The 23,246-nt window shown below is 43.9% G+C and overlaps 1 protein-coding gene across 1 annotated transcript in view; it reads left to right on the top strand.

The window, feature by feature from the left end:
* Positions 1-1,839: 1,839 nt before the first annotated feature.
* The window catches only part of POLR2M (RNA polymerase II subunit M), a 29,168-nt gene continuing 7,761 nt past the window's right edge, over positions 1,840-23,246 (top strand). Inside the window, exons 1-4 of the mRNA XM_030191653.1 lie at positions 1,840-2,121; positions 14,625-14,705; positions 14,824-15,314; positions 15,874-16,096. Of these exons, the coding sequence (XP_030047513.1) occupies positions 1,840-2,121; positions 14,625-14,705; positions 14,824-15,314; positions 15,874-16,096 (1,077 nt within the window). The remainder of the gene's footprint in view (positions 2,122-14,624; positions 14,706-14,823; positions 15,315-15,873; positions 16,097-23,246) is intronic.

Genomic DNA, 23,246 nt, shown 5'->3' with positions numbered 1-23,246 from the left:
AATAAATGTGAGATCTTTTGATCTGTGGTGGTCTCTCAGCTAGTAAGAGCACATATAAACATTTAAATAAATCCATTAAGGGGCTCATTTTCAAAAGAAAAAAAATGTGCAAAAAAATGGCACAAGGGGCAGATGGCCATGTTTCTCACAGGAAAAAGTTTAAACCATATAATTAAAAAAAAAAAAAAAAAAAAAAAGTTTGTCCAGTATTTGCTGAAAGAAAAATGTTTTGAGAGTGGGCTTGAGATGGGCGGTGTTATGTGATGTATTGGGGGGGGGGGGGGGGGGGGTTGTTTGTTTGCTTTTTTTGTGTGATAGCAGCAACACAATTTCCTTGTACCAGAAAGTAAAACGTCATGAATCAGACCTGCTTTAAAAGTGACTAGCTCAAGACCAAACTTGTCTTTGGGCTTATTTGTGATTTTGTGAGTTAGAGAGTGGAGAGGTAGAATTGTGGTTTGTGAAAACAAGTGGAGACTTTCTGAGTGGTTTGTAACCTTTATTTCTTTGCCCCTGTCCGAACCTTTTGACCCTCACACTTCCTGTCTTGCCTGCTGTGTCTCACCTCCTCGTCCTTGCCCACACCTGCCAACCCCCCAGCCACATCCATCCCTTGCTCTGTATCTTGCCCCTTTCCCCTACCAAACCCTCACTATCCCCAAACCCCCACACCTCTCATTCAAGCTCCTTGCTTGTATTCTGTCATTTTTCCTCTGTTTGTCCACTCCCAGTTTGTCACTGTGCTTTGTGTTGTTGCTATTTGTGTAAAGACTGTGTGCTGGGAGAGACTGTGCTGTGTATTACTGCCATTTGTGTGATGACTGTTTGCTGGTGCTGGGAGAGAAAGTGCTTGGGCACTGGTGCCGGATATCTCTGGGTGCAGTAGGTGGAGAAGTACACACTGGTGGTATTAGGCTTAGTGGGTTGCAGCTGTGGTTGTGGGATACCTGCATGTCAATCATAGATGTGCTCAATGCTATTGTGGATGGCACGTTGCTAGATGTGGATGAGAAGTTAGAAGGGAGGCCCAGGACCCACTTCATGGACCTCACTGACCAGCAATGCCTTAATAGATACCACTTTCATAGGGCTGCCATACTGCACCTCTTGTGACCAGCTACAACCTCTCTTTGAGGCCAGGACTTGCAGGAATAATCCAGTGCCATTCCACATTAAGGTCACTGCCTCGCCTTTCTTGCCACCAGCACTTTTCAGTCAGTGCTACCAATTAATGCAGGCCTCACCTAGCCCGCTATCTCCATCTGCCTTGCCCTGTTCCTTGATGCCTTCCTCACCCACACCTCATACTATATTATCTTCCCCACTACCGCCCAGGCCCTCCAGAACAACATGGTTCAGTTCTACACCATAGACTGCTTCTCAGTCAGTGTCATTGACTGCACACGTCACACTCGGACCTCTCCTCTCCAAGGTCACACAAGGAGACCTATAGGAACAAAATCATATCACTCCATGAGCATACAGGTCGTGTGTGATGTCCAGGGGGAGATTGTAGATGTGTGTGCTTACTACCTGGGGTCCACCCACGATGCATATATCCTAAAGCATTCTAAAATCTACCGCAAGTTTGACAGGGGAGATCACTGGCAACTAGCTCCTACTTAAGCAGTATTGGGATTCCTCCCCCTTATGTCACTACCCTACCTCCCTCTACATGCCCCCAGAACCTACATCCATGATCTGCACTCAACAAGGTCCACGTACAAATTCGCATCCATTTCTGTGAATCCTGCATTTTCTCCCCCCCCCCACCCCCCACAGGTGACAGAGGTTACACCCAGTGAATCTGGCTAATGACTCCCATTGTCCACCCTGAAAATGAGGCAGAGGAGTTATAGCAAGAGCCACAAGAACACCCACACCATCACTGAGTGCACCTATGGTCACCTGAAAAACAGATTCAGAAATCTTGATCATTCTGGAGGGAAGCTCCTCTACAGCCCAGAAAAGGTCACCAAGATATTCATGGCCTGCTGCACAACTTTGCACTGCAACAAAGGCAATCCCTGCCAGAGGACATACAGCAGCAGGCAGACCAAGAGGATGATGACTCCCCTCCACCCACCCACAGAGCTGAACAAAGGAGACACACATCAGCAGGTAGACCAAGAGAATGATGACCCCCCCTCCCCCACAGAGCTGACCAAGGTCCGCACCAGTTGGAGGTCTGAGCCAGACAGACTCATACAAACCAATTTCCAGTAAAGGTCAGTGCAGTACTTATTTGTGTTCACCATATCTTCTATCCCCCCTCCCCCAGCACACCACCACAGTAAGTATTTGCCTCACGGAGTGGAATCCAAGATGGCAACATCACACCAACCTTTTCCTTATAGGGAAGCACAAGGGTGGTTGCTGGACTTTCCCTTCCCAGCCAGCAGTCTCCATTACAGCTGGCCCACTGGATGTTTTTCTTGTGTCCCCTGGAACAGAAGAACAGCCATAACCCTGGCTCAGATGCAGTCAGAAGAAGGGCACAACTCATCTTTTGGTGATATTGCCTTAAGCCCAGACTGTAGAGCAGCTCACCTGCAACAGTAGGCACAGAGTTCTCCAATGCTGACAGCCACTACACTTCAAATGGAAAGTGAAGCAATGTTGGGTGGGGGAAGAACTTCCAACGTCAGACTGGAGAGGAGTGTAGGGACTGAGGAAACAGTCCTGACAGCATTGCCCGTTAGTGCAGTGAGCGAACAAGAAGGTTTTTCTGCATCAACAGCTACCAGGAATAGCTGGACCCTCGATTAATGTTGGAAGTGGACCAATGACTCCAGATACTGGGACTACTGGGTGAGAATAGAAAACTTTATTACGGACTCGACACAGATCTGTGTTTCAGCCACAGGCCTGCCTCAGGAGTCTGAAAACATATAAAATACCATGTAAGATGAAACAAGTAATACAAAAAAAATCATTTGATGAAACATATATACAATATAAGATATAAAATCATATGCAAAACAATGTAAAAAATATAAAAAGCCAACACATCCATAAATAAATGTAATCCAAGATGATATTTAAAATGGTACAAACAATAAAATAACACATTCATGAGTAAATGTCATCTAAGCTGATATGTAAGATGATACAAACAATAAAATACAAAATATATGCCATATAATTTTGTCTCTTATAAAAATCAAAACATTTATATGTTGGACGGAAGAACATTAAAACATGAAATACGTTTATAAAGCATACTCATAGGTATATATAATACTAAATGTTGAACATGTCTGACAATAACAATGTAGTAAATAGAAATACATGGTGATTAAAACAAATATGATAGGTATTTTGTACAGCGCTTATAATAACATTTCAATTCTGTCTGCCACTATGTTATATTATCAGTTACCTTATATAGATTACACAGTATAGCCCTACTGCTTCATTTATATCAATAGATTAAATCTCATGATGTCTGGTTAAGTTTTTATATGTGAGATTTCAGCAATTTTTTTTATATATGGATATATGCAAAAGCAGTTTTCTCTTTATATTTTATATTTTGTGGTTTAGAACACCAATGCATTTCATGTTATTACACTGTTATATTTGTTTTAATCACCATGTATTTCTATTTACCACATTGTTATTGTAAGACACGTTCACCATTTATTATTATATGTACCTCACCATCTATATATATAAAACTCAATGTTCTATTGTCGGATGACGTCACTGAAGCCAAGGTTCGTAAGTTCGAAGCCAAGAAACTCACAGCCTCGGGGCCCAGCCCTCGCGTCAAACATTATGACGTTGAGGGCGGAGGCGGACCAATTCACTCACATCGACAATGGCTGGGGCGCCGCAATGGGCCACCCACTGACGACGAAGGTGCGTTGGGTGGGGGGGGCCACAGTCACACATCGACAGTGGCCACGGCTGCGCAATGCTGTCACTAACAACCAAATTGCGTTCGGTGGGGGGGGGGGGGGGGCACAGAAAAGCCTTGCTAGCGCCCGTTTCATTGGCTCCAGAAAAGGGCCTTTTTTTTACTAGTTTATTATATGTACCTATGAGTATGCGTTATAAACGTATTTCATGTTTGTTTTTTGTTACATTTGTACCCCGTGCTTTCCCACTCATGGCAGGCTCAATGCGGCTTACATATTGTATACAGGTACTTATTTGTACCTGGGGCAATGGAGGGTTAAGTGACTTGCCCAGAGTCACAAGGAGCTGCCTGTGCCTGAAGTGGGAATCGAACTCAGTTCCTCAGTTCCCCAGGACCAAAGTCCACCACCCTAACCACTAGGCCACTCCTCCACTCATGTTTTAATGTTCTTCCATCAACACATAAATGTTTAGATTTTTTCCCATAACAGACAAGATTGTATGGCATATATTTTGTATTTTATTGTTTGTATCATCTTACATATCAGCTTAGATGACATTTACTCATGAATGTGTTATTTTATTGTTAGTACCATTTTAGATATCATCTTGGATTATATTTATTTATGGATGTGTTGGTTTTTCATATTTTTTACATTGTTTTGCATATGATTTTATATCTTATATGTTTCATCAAATGATTTTTTGTATTGTTTTATCTTACATGGTATTTTATATGTTTTTAGACTCCTGAGGCAGGCCTGTGGCCGAAACACAGATCTGTGTCAAGTACGTAATAAAGTTTTCCATTCTCACCCAGTAGTCCCAGTCTCTGGAGTCAATGGTCCACTTCCCACTTTTCTTCTTGGTTTGTTAGTTACATGGAGTTTTGTTGTTCATCCACCCTGGTGGATTCCTATCCCTCGATAATGTTGCCATCTGAGAATGTGCTATGTTTGATCAGCTTTGCTGTTAATTTGCCTACAAATTATTAATTTAGAAACAATTTGGGAAGTATTTCTGAACTTACAAAGTTGCTTTTTTCTTGTGTTAATGACATCTCAAAAAATGAAGCTTCTAGAAAACACTGAATACTTTGCAAGAACTGACTCATCTCATTTTTGTTTAGATCATGTAGAACAATCTTTCTGCTAGTGAGGCTGTTCAAAGTTCTATAATTAAAGATGCTTTTTTGAGATTGAAGATAGAGAACTTTGAAAATTATATTAGGAGATGTAATTTATGTCTCATTAATTTTCATCATCTTCCCATGGTATCAACTAAGGAATTGTTTATAAGATATTTAACAGAAGTTCTGAATGTTCTACAGTCTAATCTTCCACTATTTGTGAAGGTTTATTATCTTTTTGAGAAGAAACCTGGCAACAGGCACAGAATCAAGAGAGTTTAAATGTTGAAAGAGATGGCTTGGAGCCTTGTTGGAGACTTCGGACTCAGAACAAATTACTTCAGGACATGAATAGTTGTTAGCCCTATTTTATGAGACGGAATGGCTATTGAAGTTCTTCTTTAAGAATCAGCAGAAATTATTTCTTAATTTAAAAAAGTTGATTTTTCCAGCTGTGGCTCAAGAAACTCAGAGAAGGAGGTAGTTCCTGTTGATGTATCCAGGTGTTTTGCAGCTTGGGGCAGTGTTTTTTTCTAAAGTTTCCATGTAAATGTATTGTGAGGTTCCAAACAGTAAAATATGCCCTTTTTTTATCCAGCTTGCTTATTTATTTATTAGGATTTATTTACCACCTTTTTGAAGGAATTCACTCAAGGCGATGTACAGTAAGAATAGGTCAAACATGAGCAATAGACAATTACAGCAGTAAAAATATTCAAATAATACAAAGTATGGTATACTACATACAATGTTAACACAATACGCAATTAATAGAGCATTATAATTGATAGTGAAGCAAAGATGACACATATATACAGGTAAGACAGTAGGAAGAGTTAGAAAGTAAGGTGACTGATTTAAAGAAAGTTGCACGTGAGTACAGAAAGATGGTTAAATATTATCTCAGCTAGGGTAGGAATAGATAAACATATCCTGCTGCCGTATATAAGTACAGAAGTATTGCCATACTGGGAAAGACCAAAGGTCCATCAAGCCCAGCATTCTGTTTCCAACAGTGGCCAATGCAGGTCACAAATACCTGGCAAGATCCCCAAAAAGTACAAAACATTTTATACTGCTTATCCCAGAAATAGTGGATTTTCCCCAAGACCTTTTAAAAATAGTCTATGGACTTTTCCTTTAGGAAGCCGTCCAAACCTTTTTTAAACTCTGCTAAGCTAACTGCCTTTACCACGTTCTCTGGCAATGAATTCCAGAGTTTAATTACACGTTGAGTGAAGAAAACGTTTCCCCGATTTGATTTAAATTTACTACATTGTAGCTTCATCGCATGCCCTCCAGTCCTACTATTTTTGGAAAGCGTAAACAGATGCTTCACATCTACCCGTTCAACTCCACTCATTATTTTATAGACCTCTATCATACCTCCCCCTCAGCCGCCTTTTCTCCAAGCTGAAGAGCCCTAGCCACTTTATCCTTTCCTCATAGGGAAGTTGCCCCATCCCCTTTATCATTTTTGTTGCCCTTTTCTGCACCTTTTCTAATTCCACTATATCTTTTTTGAGATGCGGCGACCACAATTAAGCACACTATTCAAGGTGTGGTCGCACCATGTTGGTAAAATATGCAGCAAAATCATTGCAGTTCAGTTTAGACTGGGCAGGCTGGTTCTGTTGTGGGGGTTGCAGGAGGTTGTTTACTATACTGAACAACTGCTTAGTTGAATTGGCAGCTTGTGCAACACATTGAGAGAAATACTGTTTTTTGGTTTGACTACCTTTTTGGCAACAGAGGGTAGGAGCCATATCATCTGCCTCAGCAGGAGGTCAGATTATATCTGAGTGACTGCTCTAAGTTAAGATTAGTTTACAGGAGTAGCATTCTTGTTAGGTTTTTAAAATATTATTTTCTTGTATTTATCCTCCTTTTTTTCCCCTTTGTTCTTGGATTCTGCGAACTTTGTTACAGAATTAAGATATTTCTTCTTATTTTCCTCTTATATTTAGATAAACATCTGGACAGCTTTCTGTACAAGTGATCTGTTTGCTTCAATGTTAAAATTTTCTAATATGCAAATAAAATGTTTTTTTTTTTTTTTTTAAGTATTTGCCTCATTGCCTCACAGCCCTATCTCATCCTCCCCCATCCCCTCTGCAGGCCGCCTCTCCCACCTCTCTCTCTAGATGTAGGGGACGGTCCAGATCTTTCAGGAGCAAACAGTGTCTGAGTCCTCCCCTGTGGAGCTGCCACTGCCCTCAGGCATCAGGAGATGCAGCTGCTTCTGCTGCCCCATGGAAATCGGGAGGGGGGGAGGCACCTGGTTGGCCTTGTGGCTGAGTTGCCCCTGGGCACAGGGCACAGCATCAAGCAAGGTAGTGTGTACTGCCCCAGAGGGACCTGGCTGCAAGACAGTTCCACTGGCCTGAGGTCCTGTGAGTCCCATCTGCACCCGATTGGATGCCGATTGCTTGGCCAGAGCTGAGGATGATGCTGTGAAGCGGGGCTGGGTGATGTGAGCACTGGTGCCACTTGTGGCTGGTGCTGAGGGTGGTGTTGCTAGAATACTGGCCTCACTGGAGCCCCTGGGAGGGTCAGGAGCCTGCTGGGTGTGCTGGACAAGGCCACTATGTATATAAGTACATAAGCAAATACCTCCAGAAGGTGATCTCTCCACAGGAGAAATGAGAGTCTTTATTCACATCAAATCAATAAAATGGGCATTTGCTGTAAACTTTACTAGCTTTAAATTAAAACATTCACCCATATGTAATATGTGGAAGCAATAATGAAAATGGACTATTCACATAGCAGGCAGCCTGAGCCAACAGATTTATTTTCCACTGAACATAATTAACTTTGTATGAACAAAGTTGGCACATTTAGACTGACTCTGGACTTCTGCATAAAGATAGCTCTGCCCTCATTATTCAATATCTGTCTTTTAAATAATAGTAATAAAAATATGAAGTGCATCTTTATAATATACCTGTGCAATCCACAAAGCCCAAGGAGCAAGTTTCCATATGCCCTTTTTTTCTTTTGATCTAGGCACAGGGGGAAAAAAAAGATTTTAAAATGCTCCCAGGTTTCAAACAAATTCATGTTTAATGTGGGGTATAAATGTTATAAATAAATAGAAACTCTGAATATTGAGCACCTAATTCTTATGACAATTCAGCTATACTCGATATCCACAGATAATTAATGTATGTATTTTTAATTTGAGGAAAAGCCTCAAAATCTAGAGGAACACTCTATCGTTGATATCAACATAAGGAGGTCCTCTAAATCATCATAGGCAAAAAACCTCTTCTAAATATGGCTAATATGCTCAAAATATCTTCTGCCTTTGGAGTGGCAAGAAAGAAGAATTGGAGGATTTTGTGGTCTTTTTGAATAGCTGCCATGCATTTTTAAAATTCACCATGCAATACAGCACACACATCATTTCTTTTCTGGATGTCTCTATTACAAAGAAGGATAGAATTTTCAATACCACAGTTCATCGAAAAGAAACAGAAACACTCTTCTGTATTATAACAGCTGTCATCCTAAGAAATTAAAGAATAGCTTACCGTTTTCTCAATTATTACGGTTTAGACGTATCTGTTCTGATTTATCTGAATACAAGAGGAAAGCTAAAGATTTAAGTTCAAGATTAAAGGACAGAGGTTATCCCAAAGAAATGATACAGCAAGCTTATAAACGTGCTAAATATAACAATAGGGATTACCTTTTTCTACCCAAACAAATCAATGTTAATGAAAATGAAGATATTCTAACCTGTATGTTACGGTACTCTAACACAGCTCAAAGGTTTGCCAACATTATTAGATCTAATTGGCATGTGATACAGACATTACCAGGTTTTGAAAACAGTAAGCTAAGACTGGCATTTAGCAGAGGACGCAATTTGAAAGAAATTATGGCGCCGTCTGCTTTACGACAATCTATATCATCACAGTGCAATGCTACGGGTCATACTAAGTGTGGACAGTGTGCAATGTGTTCCATTATGCTGGAAGCTACAGAATTTATTGACCCCCAAACCTAAAGAAAGTATATTTTATATCAAAATACTTCTTGTGTATCTGATTGGGTGGTTTATTGTATTCAATGTAGCTGCAATAAATCATATGTTGGTCAGACATCCCGTAAATTATCTACCAGATTGGGTGAACATAAAAGTAATATCATTACAAGAAAAACTACAGCTCCTCTTGCTGTGCATTGTAATAAAGAAGGACACGCTTTTGAGAGCCTGAAATGTATTGTACTCCAACAACTGAAATGGTATCCAGGGGGAGGAGATAAGAAGCTCCTCCTAGTAAGACTGGAACAACGTTGGATCTTCCGTCTACATACTTTGCACCCTTTTGGTTTAAATTCTAAAATAGAGTGGAATCAATTTTTTTGATCAATCACCCTCATTAACAAATCAGTTTATTTTCTATAAAGAAGATTTTATATCTGAATGTTTTTTAGGGGTGGAGTTTTAACGGAGGCGTCTGACGTCAGCTTATAAAAGACCGCAGCCATTTTGCGATCATTTGGCAAATAAGTCTAGATAGAGATTGTGCCTTGTAAGAGCCAAAGAAGTGCTTTTGAGCTCTATAAGTTCGGGAAATTAATTTTGCATCTGTAAAAGCAAAACTTCTTTGAGGGATGAGCAGCACCTGTGTGTTTACAGCACCAGTCTCATTCAGCCTTACATGTTTTTTTTTTTTTGAGAATTGCATTCCCTGGCAATATCAGGGTTTGCCTTTTCTAGGATTGCTGTATGGGAGCTGTTTTACAGAAGCCGCCTTGTCCAGAGTTGGGTGGAGAGTTGCATCCTAGCAAGAGACTTGCTCAGTCAAAGGTAGGGTGGGAAAGTCAGCAGGAAAGGTTTTGCTATATTCCACAAAATCATCATGAGTAAGTAAGCTGAGGTCCCTATAATGTGTTAACTGGTGAGAGGGGGGTTGGAGATAATTAAATATAAATGATCAATAGAAGGTAATGATATGATCTGACCAAGGGCCAGGAAGAGCAGACATATTACTAATGGCAGGTGAGTGAATTACTGGAAGGATGAGAGCATCAAGGATGTGACCTGTTTGGTGGGTAGGGAAGAAAACAGATTGAACAAGACCAAGATCACCAAGGACACCAAGGAATGTGATACAACCTTGCCTAACTGCATCAGTTGGATCATCAAAGTAAATATTAAGGTCACATAGAAGGAAAGGGGGGGGGGAGTGTAGTTTGATTACTGAAGACGGAGAAATGGGGGGGGGGGGGGGGTTGGGAAAGGACATATAAAAGGGGAGTCCAGGGTCCTGAAGGATGGTAGTTCAAGATTTGCATGTCGAAGGGAAAGTAGAAATATCAAGTGAAGTACAGACAGCCAATCCCCCTCCCTTTTTAATTGGCCTAATAAAGAAAAGAAAGCTCTACCCAGGACTGCAGGAGATAAGAAGATAGGCAGTATCTGAGTCACTATGCTTGGTTTCCACCAGACAAAACAGGTCTAGGTTGGTAGATCTAAAACCCATCTCATTAAGGACTTAGGTAAAGTGAAGAGTAATTAGATGGTTGTTGAGGGGTTGACTTCCTAAAGGTGGAAGTGATTGGGAGTTGGTCTTACCTGCGGGCGATAGGGTGGAGAAGGTGGAGGCCTGTGTCCCAAATGAACTGGTATCTGCATAGGTGTGAAGGTTAAGAATACAGAATGAAAAGTAGAACATCATGGTCAAGAAGAGCTGCATGAAGGAGTTCACTAATGGGGCAACACTTTATTTTTTGTCTATTAGATTGTAAGCTCTTTGAGCAGGGACTGTCTTTCTTCTATGTTTGTGCAGCGCTGCGTATGCCTTGTAGCGCTATAGAAATGCTAAATAGTAGTAGTAGAACTGCACTGATGTATGCTTTCTTTTCTTCTCTTTTTCAGATCTTTTCAGTCAAACACCACGGACCCTGAGGCAGTATTTCGAAACTTTGGCCGGAGTTGGGCCGTGGATGGTGTTTGTTGACTGTTGTATAAAAAGATAAGTAACCGATTTAGTGAATTTTCACAAGGTATTTTTTGAAAAGTATTTTGAGCATATTAGCCATATTTAGAAGAGGTTTTTGTCTATGATGATTTAGAGGACCTCCTTATGTTGATATCATCAACGATAGAGTGTTCCTTTAGATTTTGAGACTTTTCCTCTAATTAAAAATACATACATTAATTATCTGTGGATATCTGGTATAGCTGAATTTTCATTTTGATATTTGTTGTATATCCTTGTTTGCTCTTTCTGGTGCTTTAGATTTTTCACCTAATTCTTATAACATGATGTCTGCTTTAGTGGCCCTTTACCAGGAGCAAAGTGCTAGTGTGTTCCTATAATTAGTCCCTCCCAATAACTCACGGATTACGATTTATAAAGAAACTAGTAAATCAGGCCCGTTTCTGACACAAATGAAATGGGCGCTAGCAAGGTTTTTGTCGGAGTGTGTATGTTTGGGAGAGTGTGTGTGAGAGTGACTGTGTGTGTGAGAGAGTGAATGTGTGAGTGTGTGTGTGTGTGAGAGTGAATGAATGTGTGAGTGTGTGTTTGTGACAGAGTGCGACTGCTGTGTGCGAGTGTGCATCCTCTGTCCCCTGCCCCCCCTCCAGCCACCCAGCGATTCTCTCTCCCCTGCTCCCCCTGCAGCCACCCAGCGATTATCCTTTTTCCTTGGCCCCCCCCCCCCGTATCCACCAAGGCATGCTCTTCTCTTCCCTGCCCCCCTCCCGCCACCCAGAGACTCTCCTCTGTCCCTTGCTCCCCCTCCCACCACCCAGCGACTCTCCTCTGTCCCCTGCTCCCCCTCCAGCCACCCAGTGATTCCCCTCTCTCCCCGGTCCCCCCTCCAGCCACCCTGCGATTCTCCTCTCTCCCCTGCTCCCCCTGAAGCCACCCAGCGATTATTGTTTTTCCTTGGCCCCCCCCCCTGTATCCACCCAGGGATGCTCTTCTCTCCCCTGCCCGCCACCCAGTGAGTCCTCTGTCCCCTGCTCCCCCTCCAGCCACCCACTGATTCCCCTCTCTCCCCGGCCCCCACCCCCCTCCAGTCACCCAGCGATTCTCGTCTCTCCCCTGCCCCCCTGCAGCCACCCAGCGATTGTCCTCTGTCCCTTGCCCCCCTCCAGCCAGCTAGCGATTGTCCTCTCTCCCCTGCCCCCTCTCCAGCCACCCAGCGATTCTCCATTTTCCCTTGCCCACCCCCTTCCAGCCACCCACCGACCGATGCTTTTCTCTCACCTGCTCCCCCTTCCAGCCACTAAGCAAATCTCCTGTCTCCCCTGCCTCTAACGATACCGGCCAAATCTATCCGTGGCCATGCACAGCTCAGCGTGCAGGTCTAGTGAACACTAAATTGATTCACCGCTGTGCGCCCACCCTCCCACCTCTGGTTGATCAGCTTTTACGTGTGACATCCCTTCACTTTCACTGTTCCGCCCTCGATGTCATCACGTTTTTACGCGAGAGTGGGGCAGAGAGAGATGTGACACCCTTACTAGGGTTACCATTTTTTGTCCTCATAAAAAGAGGACACTTGCCCCGCCCCTTTCATGTCCCCTGTCCCGCTCCTTCCATGCCCCTGCCGCATATTCCCCTCCTCCCCCAACCTGAACTTGCACCCATAAGCAAGGGTCCAACCACAAATTATCCCTCCCTGGACACAATGAAGGAGCCTAATACGGGGGGGGGGGGTGCGCGGCAACCCAAATCTGGCTCCTATGCTTCCACCGCTCACTTGAAGCTTGCATTTCTTAACTACAAATCCATGCATGCACCGGGGCGAAAGCGGGACTTGGCCGACTTTGACAGGCGAATTTGGAGCCAAAGGGGAAGCAAGAGTTACCAGCCCAACCCCAGAGGGAGACACTCACAGCCCGAACCTGCAGACACCGGCTGTCCCCTCCATGCTCCAGCAGTACCTAGCGTGGAGCGCTGCTGCCAGCTGCCCTGCATCCTGTGGTGAGTCCAGCTCTCGGCATTTCAAAATGGCCGCCGAGAGTTGAAGTCTCGCGAGGCTGCTTCAACTCTCGGTGGCCATTTTGAAACGCCGAGAACCGGACTCTCAGTATGCAGGGCAGCTAGCAGCAGCACTCCGGGCAGGAAAGAGGGGGCTCTTTCCTGCCCTGAAGACGAAGCGGTACCTCTAGACCACCAGGGATAGTAGAGTAAGGGGAGGGGAGTCCCCCGCCTGCCCCCGCTTGCCAGAAATCCAGACAAACGGGCAGGCTGGCCAAATCCGTCTGGATGCCCGGACATGTCCTCAAAAAGAGGACATGTCCGGGTAAATCCGGACGTATGGTAACCCTAACCCTTATGAATTTACGAACCCTGAAGCCCAGGGGCGTAGCCAGACTACAGATTTTGGGTGGGCCTAGGCAAGTCGTGGGTGGGCACCAAGTGTCCCCCCCCCCCCCCCCCCAAAACAAAATCTCAGCAGGTGAGAAAACGCTTCTTTCCACCTTTTCAGTCTGCAGCAGGTATGTGCAGAAAACAGAGCATGAGCAGCTGTCGGTATCATGGAGAGTACTGTTTTCATTAGCATCAAGGGGAAGTCTTCAGCTGGCTGAGCTTAGGATCCCCACCAACTACCACCAAATGTGTGCTACTGTTGGGTGGGCCTGAGCCCCAAGTGGGTGGGCCCTGGCCCACCCAGGCTCACCTGTGGCTACGCCACTGCTGAAGCCATGGAGTCAGCTTCAGAACGTTGGAGGTGCGTTTTATTATAGTAGATTAATTATTAAAAGTTATTATACTTCCTCTGTGTACGTCCATATGCTGCACAAGCTGGCATGTTTGAAAATATAAGTGAGATTAAATACAAATGCCTATCAACAATAAAGGAGCGACAATGTGGATACAGCAGCTCACATGTTTGCTTGCTTTGTTTTGAGTTTACGGCGATGACGGCTGCGTGGGAAAGGGTAGACTGAGACCGACCAAATTGGTTTCAACGTTTTGACGTCACTTCAGTTCCTGTCTATCCAATCGCCTTGCTTATTTAGGATAGGCTGCGCTTTCCTTTGACGCAACTTCCTGCTTCCGGCAATGTATTGGGAGTCAAATTATATGTGATGATGATGTGCGTAGTTATTGTGGTATTATACGGTATGGCGGGTACAGGTGAAAGAAAGTTGTGTGATCGCTAGTGGGCGACCTCAGGTATGAGTTTGATCGGGGGCGTTTGAGGGAGAGGTATCCTATCGCGGACAAGGAGGTTGTGTGTGAAGAGACCGGTCCCCGAATGCTTGTGAGGAGGGGTACTCGGCATGTGAGAGTGTGAGTACAGCCGAATGCGTGTGACTTGGTATCTTGAGCTGTTGGGAACGCTAACATAGAATGGTGAAAGTTTACTAGTGTTGAATTATAAATCCGTAGTTAATGGCATAATCAAGTCTAATAACTGAAACGTATTCATATTTATAATCCTAAGGGAGACTTTTTTCCATACTAGTGCCTTCAAACTTGTATTTAGATTTAACTCGGTATAATGCATAGAATAAATTATGCAGTTTGCGAATTAGATTATCATCTATGAAGCTGCATAATGCTCAAGGAATATATATTTATGAATTTGAAGTATGTCAAGATTTCTCCTTTCCTTTTATATTTTAGGAAATTTATGAATAATCTCCCAGGTAAGGGGGAAAAAGATACTGGAATCTGTTGAAAAAGTGAAGCTTCTCTTAGCCCAACAAGAGGAATTGAAACGAACAACTGTCTGCTGACTTGAGATTCAGAAAAAGGACAAAAATTTTAATAAAGGTAAAGGGAACACAATTGACAAAGTGGATGAGCAGCACTGTAATCCGAATAGTGAGAAAACAGAAATGTTAGAGTTCTAGCCTTTCTGATTACAGTGAGAAGAAGCAGCTAAATCAGAACTTTGAAAACTGTTTAAAGTCTGATATGAAAAGCCTTTTGAAAAGAAGTGATGAAGAATATGAGAAAGCGATGGAAGTAAAATCAATAGCAGACCATGAAAACACTAGTGGCATGAGTGAAATCGGGCAAGACGCTGTCACAAACAGTTACCTAGGAATTAACATGCAAACTTCCAGGAATAACTCACAAAACTTGAGAGAGAGATCCAGAGACACTTCAGGGAAAGATGCTGAAATGTTAGCTAACAGTTTTCATGGAGTTACAATTAAAGATGAAGACAATAACAATGAAAGAAGCAGAAGAAAACCCGATGTGGCTTCCAGAGTAGACAATGTATACTTTACTTTGAATAATGGTATAGCGAGGCAGCCACATTACATTGAAGTTTTAGAAAGAAGAGCTAAGAACCCAGTAATGAAAACGCATAAATTCAGAACTAACCGGTATGTATTATATATTTGATATGTGCTGTGATGAGACTTGTATTGAAAGAAATTTATGCAAAAAATACACAGTCATGCATTTGTTGTCCAAAAGTATGTTAGGTAGAATTGACAGAATGAGTTACGTAACATGCTGTTTTGTAATTGCTGGTTTTGGGGGGAGGGTTTAGTTCAACCTGTAGATATTTTAATGTTCATTAAATGCCTGTAAAATGTAACTGTGCCATTTTATACTCCAGTAGGGATGCAGTGGACTGTTGTGTAGTAGGAACTGCAGTGTAAAATTAGATTTCTACAATTTAACACTGAGCTTACAAATAGGCTTTAGTATCTTATTACAGCATATATATATTTTTTGAGATAACTGGCTTGATGTCACTTTGAAGTACTGCATGATAAATTTGGTCTCAAGGTATGTTCCTCCCACCCCCCTACTTCTTTGAATAAGAAGAAAGCTTTGATAAAATAAGTCCATCAAAATAATCTTTTGTTTATTATTCCAACATCACTTTGACACCTTCAATACAGCTTTCTTTTTATCTTAAAATTGATCTTCCAGATTGCCAGCTGGGTCTAATGATTCATCTTGTAGCTCATCACCTAGCCATTCTTCTAGTAGAGTAGAATCTCCAGTTTCTGCTGAAGAAAGACGAGATAGAGAGAAAAAACATCTTGATGACATCTCGGCTGCCAGGCTACCTCCACTCCGTCACATGCCCACACAGTTACTGCCCTTAGAAGAATCAATGAAACTTCAGCAGTTGCAAAAACAAAGCTATGAGGTATGGAGTAAATGATTGAACATTTGGATTTTGAAGTCAGAGGTTGGGGATCTTGAGGCTCATTTGATAAATCTGCTGAGTGATGCTACTTGAGGATGGGGGTAACAACTGATTCTTTTTTATTAGCCATGAAAACATTGTTTTAAAAAGTACTTATTTAAATGCTTAACGATGTATTGGTTGACTTAACAAATTGACAGGATAGTATGGAGTAGAATTTTGGACATGAGGTTGGTACTCTTTCCCCGCTTTGAGGTGGTGTAGGGCAGATGGGGAGTTGCTGAGGGTCCATAAGTGATTGTAGCAGTATTACTGTGGCTGGCTGGCTGACTGACCTGGCAGAGTTGCATCATTGCCACCATGATGTAGCCCTTCCCTGGCCCCCATATCCTACTACTAGGTCTGCGGTCAGGAAGCATCACAGCCAGTTTAGGTCTTTCCACATTCTCATCTGTCCCTGGTGCTGGTAGCACTAACCCTAATCCCACATCAAGAATCCAAATGCTGTGGTTGAGCATGGAGTGACCTTATGATGTTCAACTGCTTGCAGTAAAATTGATGCAACTATAGGATTAGCTAAAGTTTTATACCCCTAGTTTAAGTACATTGAAACCTTGGTATAAAGCATCTTAGTTCTCATTAGGATGCTGTAGTGATTAAGCGCAGCAGGCTGAGAACCAAGGAAGCTAGCATTCAAATTCTTTTGATGACTTTTGACATAAAACAGATTATGTTGCTCTCCATTTGACCAGGTACATACTACAGTGTAAGTCCTCTCAAGGCAAGAGAAATATTTACAATTTGAATGTATCTCACCTTGAGCTACCAATAAAAAGTTATGGGAATTTTTTGTAGATTTACCTCACATCAGGAAGATTAGTATTCCTACTTATTTCATTTAAAATACTTATGTATAACTGATCTACAATTCTCAGACATTTGTACCACATTGGTGTGCCAAAAAGCATACTGTTGGGATGAAATGCATGTGCAGCAAGGTCTTTATGTAATTAACTATAATCTTTTTTTGTTGTTGTTGTTTTTATTGAATACTAGTAAAAAAAGGCCCGTTTCTGACACAAATGAAACGGGCGCTAGCAAGGTTTTCCTCGGAGTGTGTATGTTTGGGAGAGTGTATGTGAGAGTGACTGTTTGAGAGTCAGAGTGAAAGTGTGATTGTGTGAGAGAGAGCGTGAGTCTGGGTGTGAGTGTGTTTGTGAGAGAGTGTGTGTGTGAGAATGAGAGTGTGTGCAAGTGTGTATGTGAGACACAGTGTGAGTGAGAGTGTGTGTGTGTGGGCGAGAGAGAGAGTGTGTGTGAGACACAGATTCTCTGTTTGAGTGAGTGTATGAGACCAAGCGAGTGTGTGAGTGACTGTGTGGCACATAGAGAGTGAATGTGATACAGTGTGAGACAGAGTGTGTGAGAGTGAGAGTCAGAAAGACATTGTATATGAGAGAGAGTGTGAGCCGTGGCCTCCCAATCCATGGCCATCTGTCCCCTGCCCCCTCCATTCATCCTTTTCCAGCAATTCCCCTCTGTCCCTGAGCCCTGCCCTCCCAATCCATGGCCATCCATGTTTGTCTGTCACCTGCCCCCTCCATTCATCCCTATCCAGCATTTCCCCTCTCTGCCTGAGGCCTGCCCTGCAATCCATATCCATCCATGCCCATCTGTCCCCTCCATTCATCCCTATGCAGCAATTCCCCTCTCCCTGAGTCCTGCCCTTCCAATCCATGCCCATCCATGCTCCTCTGTCACCTGGCCCTCCATTTTTCCCTATCCAGCATTTCCCCTCTCTGCCTGAGGCCTGCTCTGCAATCCATATCCATCCATGCCCATCTGTCCCCTCCATTCATCCCTATCCAGCAATTCCCCTCTCCCTGAGTCCTGCCCTTCCAATCCATGCCCATCCATGCTCATCTGTCACCTGGCCCCTCCATTTTTCCCTATCCAGCAATTTCCCTCTCTCCCTGAGTCCTGCCCTCCCAATCCATGCCCATACATGCTCCTCTGTCCCCTGCCCCCTCCATTCATCCATTTCCAGTAATTCCCCTCTCTCCCTGTGCCCTGCCCTCCTAATCCATACCCATCCATGCTCCTCTGTCCCCTGCCGCCTCCATTCATCCTTTTCCAGCAAGTCCCCTCTCGCCCTTCCATGACCCCCCCCCCCCTCGCATCCATGCTACGCTCTCTCCCATGTCCCAGCCTGTCCCGCCCTCTTCTCCCCCCCCTTCGCATCCATGCCCCCCCCCTTCGCATCCATGCCTCGCATCCATGCCCCCCCCTTCGCATCCATGCCCCCCCACCCCTTCGCATCCATGCATCCCTTTTTTTTATTTTTTTTATTCTTTTTAACTTTACCTCCGTGGCGGTTCGTGCAGCGAAGCGTCAGGGAAGGAGGCGGCGCTCCCGACGTCTAGCTTTCCCTTCGCTGTGTTCCGCCTTGTTTTGAAGGCGGAACACAGCGAAGGGAAGGCTAGACGTCGGGAGCACCGCCTCCTTCCCTGACGTTTCGCTTCCGGATTTGTTTGTTTTGTCGCGAGGGCGGGGCAGAGACGGCTGGCTGGCTTGAAGGCTTCACACCACGAATCCACGAACCCTTCAGCCTCAGCCTGGGAGTGACGTCAGATGGCTTCAAGGCTTCAGGCTTCAAGGCTTCATAGAACGTTGTCCTCAGAACGTTGAGGGTGCGTTTTATTATATTAGATGGTTATAAATGTATGAAAGGTTAACAGTTTACCTAGATATTGCTGATCTGTGCTTAGCAGAGACTGCTGTGTAGTACTTCATTGTAGCAGGGTTTTGTGGGGAAAAATATGGACAGCACACATTCTTATGTTGGAAAGACAGTAGAAGAAGGGAGAGCAGGTTCAGAGCTTGGGGACTGTACTAGCAGCATTCTAGATTGTGTGTTTGTAAAGGAAGTAGGTGAGAGAATGGAGTAAGTTATATTTCAGGAATAGTTGTTGGCCAACAGTTCTAAAATAAACTGTAATTTACAGTTTTAAAGAGAGTGGGATGTTCCATTTGATGGATGGCTCTCAGTCTTAGCTGTGTCAACCTTGGTTTCCAGCATAGTAAGCCTGCTTCTTTCTCTCTTGTGCCGTCCTGCAATCATTTAGGAAATGGGAAACTGACATTTGAGCAGTTGACAACCCTGATTTCCACAGTACCAACCTCATTAAAATAGTGATTTATTTATTAGGATTTATTTGCTGCCTTTTTGAAGAAATTCACCCAAGGTGTATATAGCAGTAAAAATGTTCATATAACAGTACATAATATGACATAGCATGCTTCTTACAATACACATTAAAATATCTTAATAGCACAGAGCGTAAATAGAGGTTCAACAGAGTAACAGGAGTTAGATAAGTTAAGGTAAAGTTACGTATGAGGTCAGGGTGCAGGAAAATGATCTCAGCAGGAGTGGATAAAATCCAGTCCTGCCACAGTATGTACAACTGGTGTTAGTCACTGTATATGTAACTAGCTAGTTAGATTGGGACAAACCCTTGTTAAGTTGCTATAAGTATAATAGGAGAAAATTCTCAATGCATACCTAAAAGGCTATAAAATTTTGTACTGTTATCTGGCATACCATCAAATGCTGTATGTAGTGGTCAGTAACTTATGTAACTGATATTGTGAGGGTTACTAGCTGGCTCCATGTGCCATGTAAGGTTGGTTGTCTTGTTTGCCCCGTTGCATGCAGGGACTTGTAGTTTTGGTTTCCCAATTGCCTCTCCTAAGAAAAATGAAACTAGGGTGCCATGCTTGCAGTGGAATAAAGACAGGATTGAATCAGCCTTATTGACTGACTCTGGAGCTAGGTAGCAACCCTGGATAATACTGAATCAGAAATTTTAAGTATTTATCTGATGTAATTTTAAATTTAATGTTTTTTTCATTATGTAGCTTTACACTCTTCCAGAACCTGTAAGATGATTGTGTCCATCAACCAGCAGGTGGAAATAGAGAGCTGAGACATCTCTCTCTTGACATCCAGTCCAGCTCCTCAGTTTTTTCTATCTCCAGCAGGTGTATTGACACACTTTTCAGCCTCTGAATCCGAGTGATTTGCTCCTGGTCCAGTCGGTCAACTGGACCCCAGTTGAGCTTTATGGGTAGCTTGAGTCTGCAGAGTCATATCCCTGTCTCTGGTGCCCTGCAAATTTACTTCTTCCCTCCCTTCACCTCTTCCCTGTTTCCTGTGGAGCTCTCCTTTTCCAGCACAACAGCCTTTAAAAAAAAAAAAAGAAGGAAGGAGGTTTACTGGAGAGTGTGGGACAGAGTATCAGTCCTGATTCTTTTTCATCTGGGGTAAGATATGTGGAGACTGTGAGCTTTGGGGGGGGGGGGGAGAGAAATATACGTCAGTGGTAAGTTTGCCTGAACCGCTTGGAGGGCTGCAAGTTCTACTTGATGCAGGGGAGGGATCCTGACTCACCACTCGGGACTGTTGTGCTGAAGCTGGAAACTACAGGCCGGTAAGCCTCACTTCAGTTATTGGAAAAGTAATGGAAGCGATGCTGAAGGAAAGGATAGTGAATTTCCTGGAAGCCAATAAGTTGCAAAGTGATGCACTTAGGGAGTAGAAATCCAAGAGAGGCGTATGTGTTAGGCGGTGAGAGTCTGCTAGGTACGGTTGGGGAGAGGGATCTTGGGGTCATAGTATCTGAGGATCTGAAGGCGATGAAACAGTGTGACAAGGCGGTGGCCGTAGCTAGAAGGTTGCTAGGCTGTATAGAGAGAGGTGTGATCAGCAGAAGAAAGGAAGTGTTGATGCCCCTGTACAAGTCGTTAGTGAGGCCCCTCCTGGAGTATTGTGTTCAGTTTTTGACGCCGTAACTTGCGAAGGATGTTTAAAAAAAAAATGGAAGCTAAGCATCGGGTGCAAAACCTACAGGAGGCATGGGAGACCTTGCACGCTGCAGACCTTGTGCCTGCAAAAGCCCCTCCTGGAGCGGTGGCGCCCGCCACAAGGGCGAAGCTTCAACGCTGGCAAAGAGTTCCAGAATCACCCAAGAGAAGCAAGCAAAATCGTTGAACTGGGCTGCATAGGCTCGATGGGAAATCAGAGACTGTGTTTTTAAAGATCTGGAGAGTGGAGGGCTGCAGTGAGCGTGGATTTCGACCTGTAGACTGTGAGACCTGGGATGGACAGGCCTCTAGCCATATCCTTAAGACTTATAAGAAGAAATGAATCGGTAACGATATGAATATGATGTATACTGAAGTATAAGGGACCTGAATGTGGGTTCAAGGCGGGGGAGGAGGGGGAATCAGTGATTGTTTAGATCTGTTAAGAGTGGAGGGGGGGGGTTGGACTTGGGGCCGGGGATTGTGTGGGAGCTGGGTAACTTCCTCGAATCCCACTTGAGGGTCATAGGCCTCTCATGTGGTGAGAATGACTGGGATGGGGGGAGGGGGGATATCAGGGGAGGGCGCGGGTGGGAGATGGGGATTCTGGAAGGGGAAGGGGAGGACAGGGCTGAGAACAAGGCTGATATGGTACAGAGGGGTCATGTAAAGATGTCACAGGTTAACCCTGATTAATTAGTCAAAGATGGGCACAGACTTAAAGATAATATCATACAATGTAAAGGGGCTTAACATGCCTCAGAAACGACAGAAGTTTTATAAAGAATTGAAACAGCTTAGACCACATGTGGCTCTCCTACAGGAAACACACCTGAGGGGTAGACATGAAAGACTTCTCTCCCATTCAGAGTATCCAGTGGTGTACCACGCCTCAGCAACAGAATCTAAAAAGGGGGGAGTAGCGATATTAATCCATGGAGCAGTAGGGGCACAGGTGATTAAAGTAAAGAGGGACCCGGGGGGACGCTATATTTTTTTACATATTAGAATTGCCCAAGTGGACCTAACAATTGCATCTATATATGCACCAAATAATGGACAGGCACACTTCTTTGAGAGAGTTAAAAATTCTCTGGCCACTTTTGTACGGGGCACCCTTATCATTGGTGGGGATTTCAATGCTGTGATGGACTCGAAACTAGATCGTACAGGAGTCCCTAGAGTTGAGGGACAGAAAGACTCAGAGGCATTGAGATCTCTAGCATCCTCACTAGGTGCATTGGACTTGTGGAGGGTGAAACATCAGAGACAACGAGACTACACATTTTACTCACCAGTCCACAACTCCTATTCCCGTATCGATTATATTTTTCTAGATGTCACATTAGTGGAGTGGGGACCTGCAGCGGGGATAGGTAGCATGACCATTTCGGACCATGCCCCAGTGTGGGTAACTTTGCCAAACATTAGAGCAGAGCATAAGGATAAAAGATGGTCATTAAATGTAGGTTTACTGCAGGAAGGGGAAGCGGTGGAAGGCTATAAAAAAATGCTACAAGAATATCTTGAGTTTAACCTGGAATCAGGGCCCCCACTTAGCACGGTGTGGGATGCTATGAAGGCGGTGTCTCGGGGTTATTTCCTGCAATTGGCTAGCAAACAATCCAAGACCCGTAAGGCACAGATAGCGAGTTGTACAGAGAGCATTCGCCGGTTAGAGGCTCAACATAAGGGTAGCGGGTCGGCACGAGTTCTGCGGGAGCTTACTGCACAGCGTGAGCTACTCGACTCTATCTATTCAGAACAAATTGGCTTGTTACAAGCAAAGACAAGAGTGAGCTCGTATGAATTTGCCAATAAGGCGGGGCGCCTCCTAGCTATTAGAATGCGCCGGCAAAAAGCCGAGCGGACTATTTTAAAGATACGTGAAGTAGGTGGGAGGGACTTAGATAAATCTGAACACATACGTAAGCGGTTTAGGGAATTCTACCAAGAACTGTATGCCCAAGAACTTAACCCTCCCCCGGACTTGGTAGACCAATATTTACAAGGCAGTGAGTTGTCCTCTTTGAATCAACATCAGCAGGCTTTCTTAGATGAACCGGTAACCCCTAAGGAAATTCAGGTGGCTATTCGTAGCCTGCCATCGAGTAAATCACCTGGGTTGGACGGTTTGCCCAATGAATTTTACAAGAAATTCGCCCCAGAACTAGCGCCCCTATTGGCAGATTTGTTTAACCAGGTGGGGAAAGGGGGACCTCTGCCGATGTCTATGATGGAGGCATGGATAGCAGTAATACCTAAACCAGGAAAAGATAAATGC

Source organism: Microcaecilia unicolor, chromosome 1 (assembly GCF_901765095.1).
Source record: "Microcaecilia unicolor chromosome 1, aMicUni1.1, whole genome shotgun sequence".
Taxonomy (NCBI): Eukaryota; Metazoa; Chordata; class Amphibia; order Gymnophiona; family Siphonopidae; genus Microcaecilia; species Microcaecilia unicolor.
The sequence above is the reverse complement of the archived record's forward strand: the minus strand, read 5'-3'. Positions and strand labels throughout refer to the sequence as shown.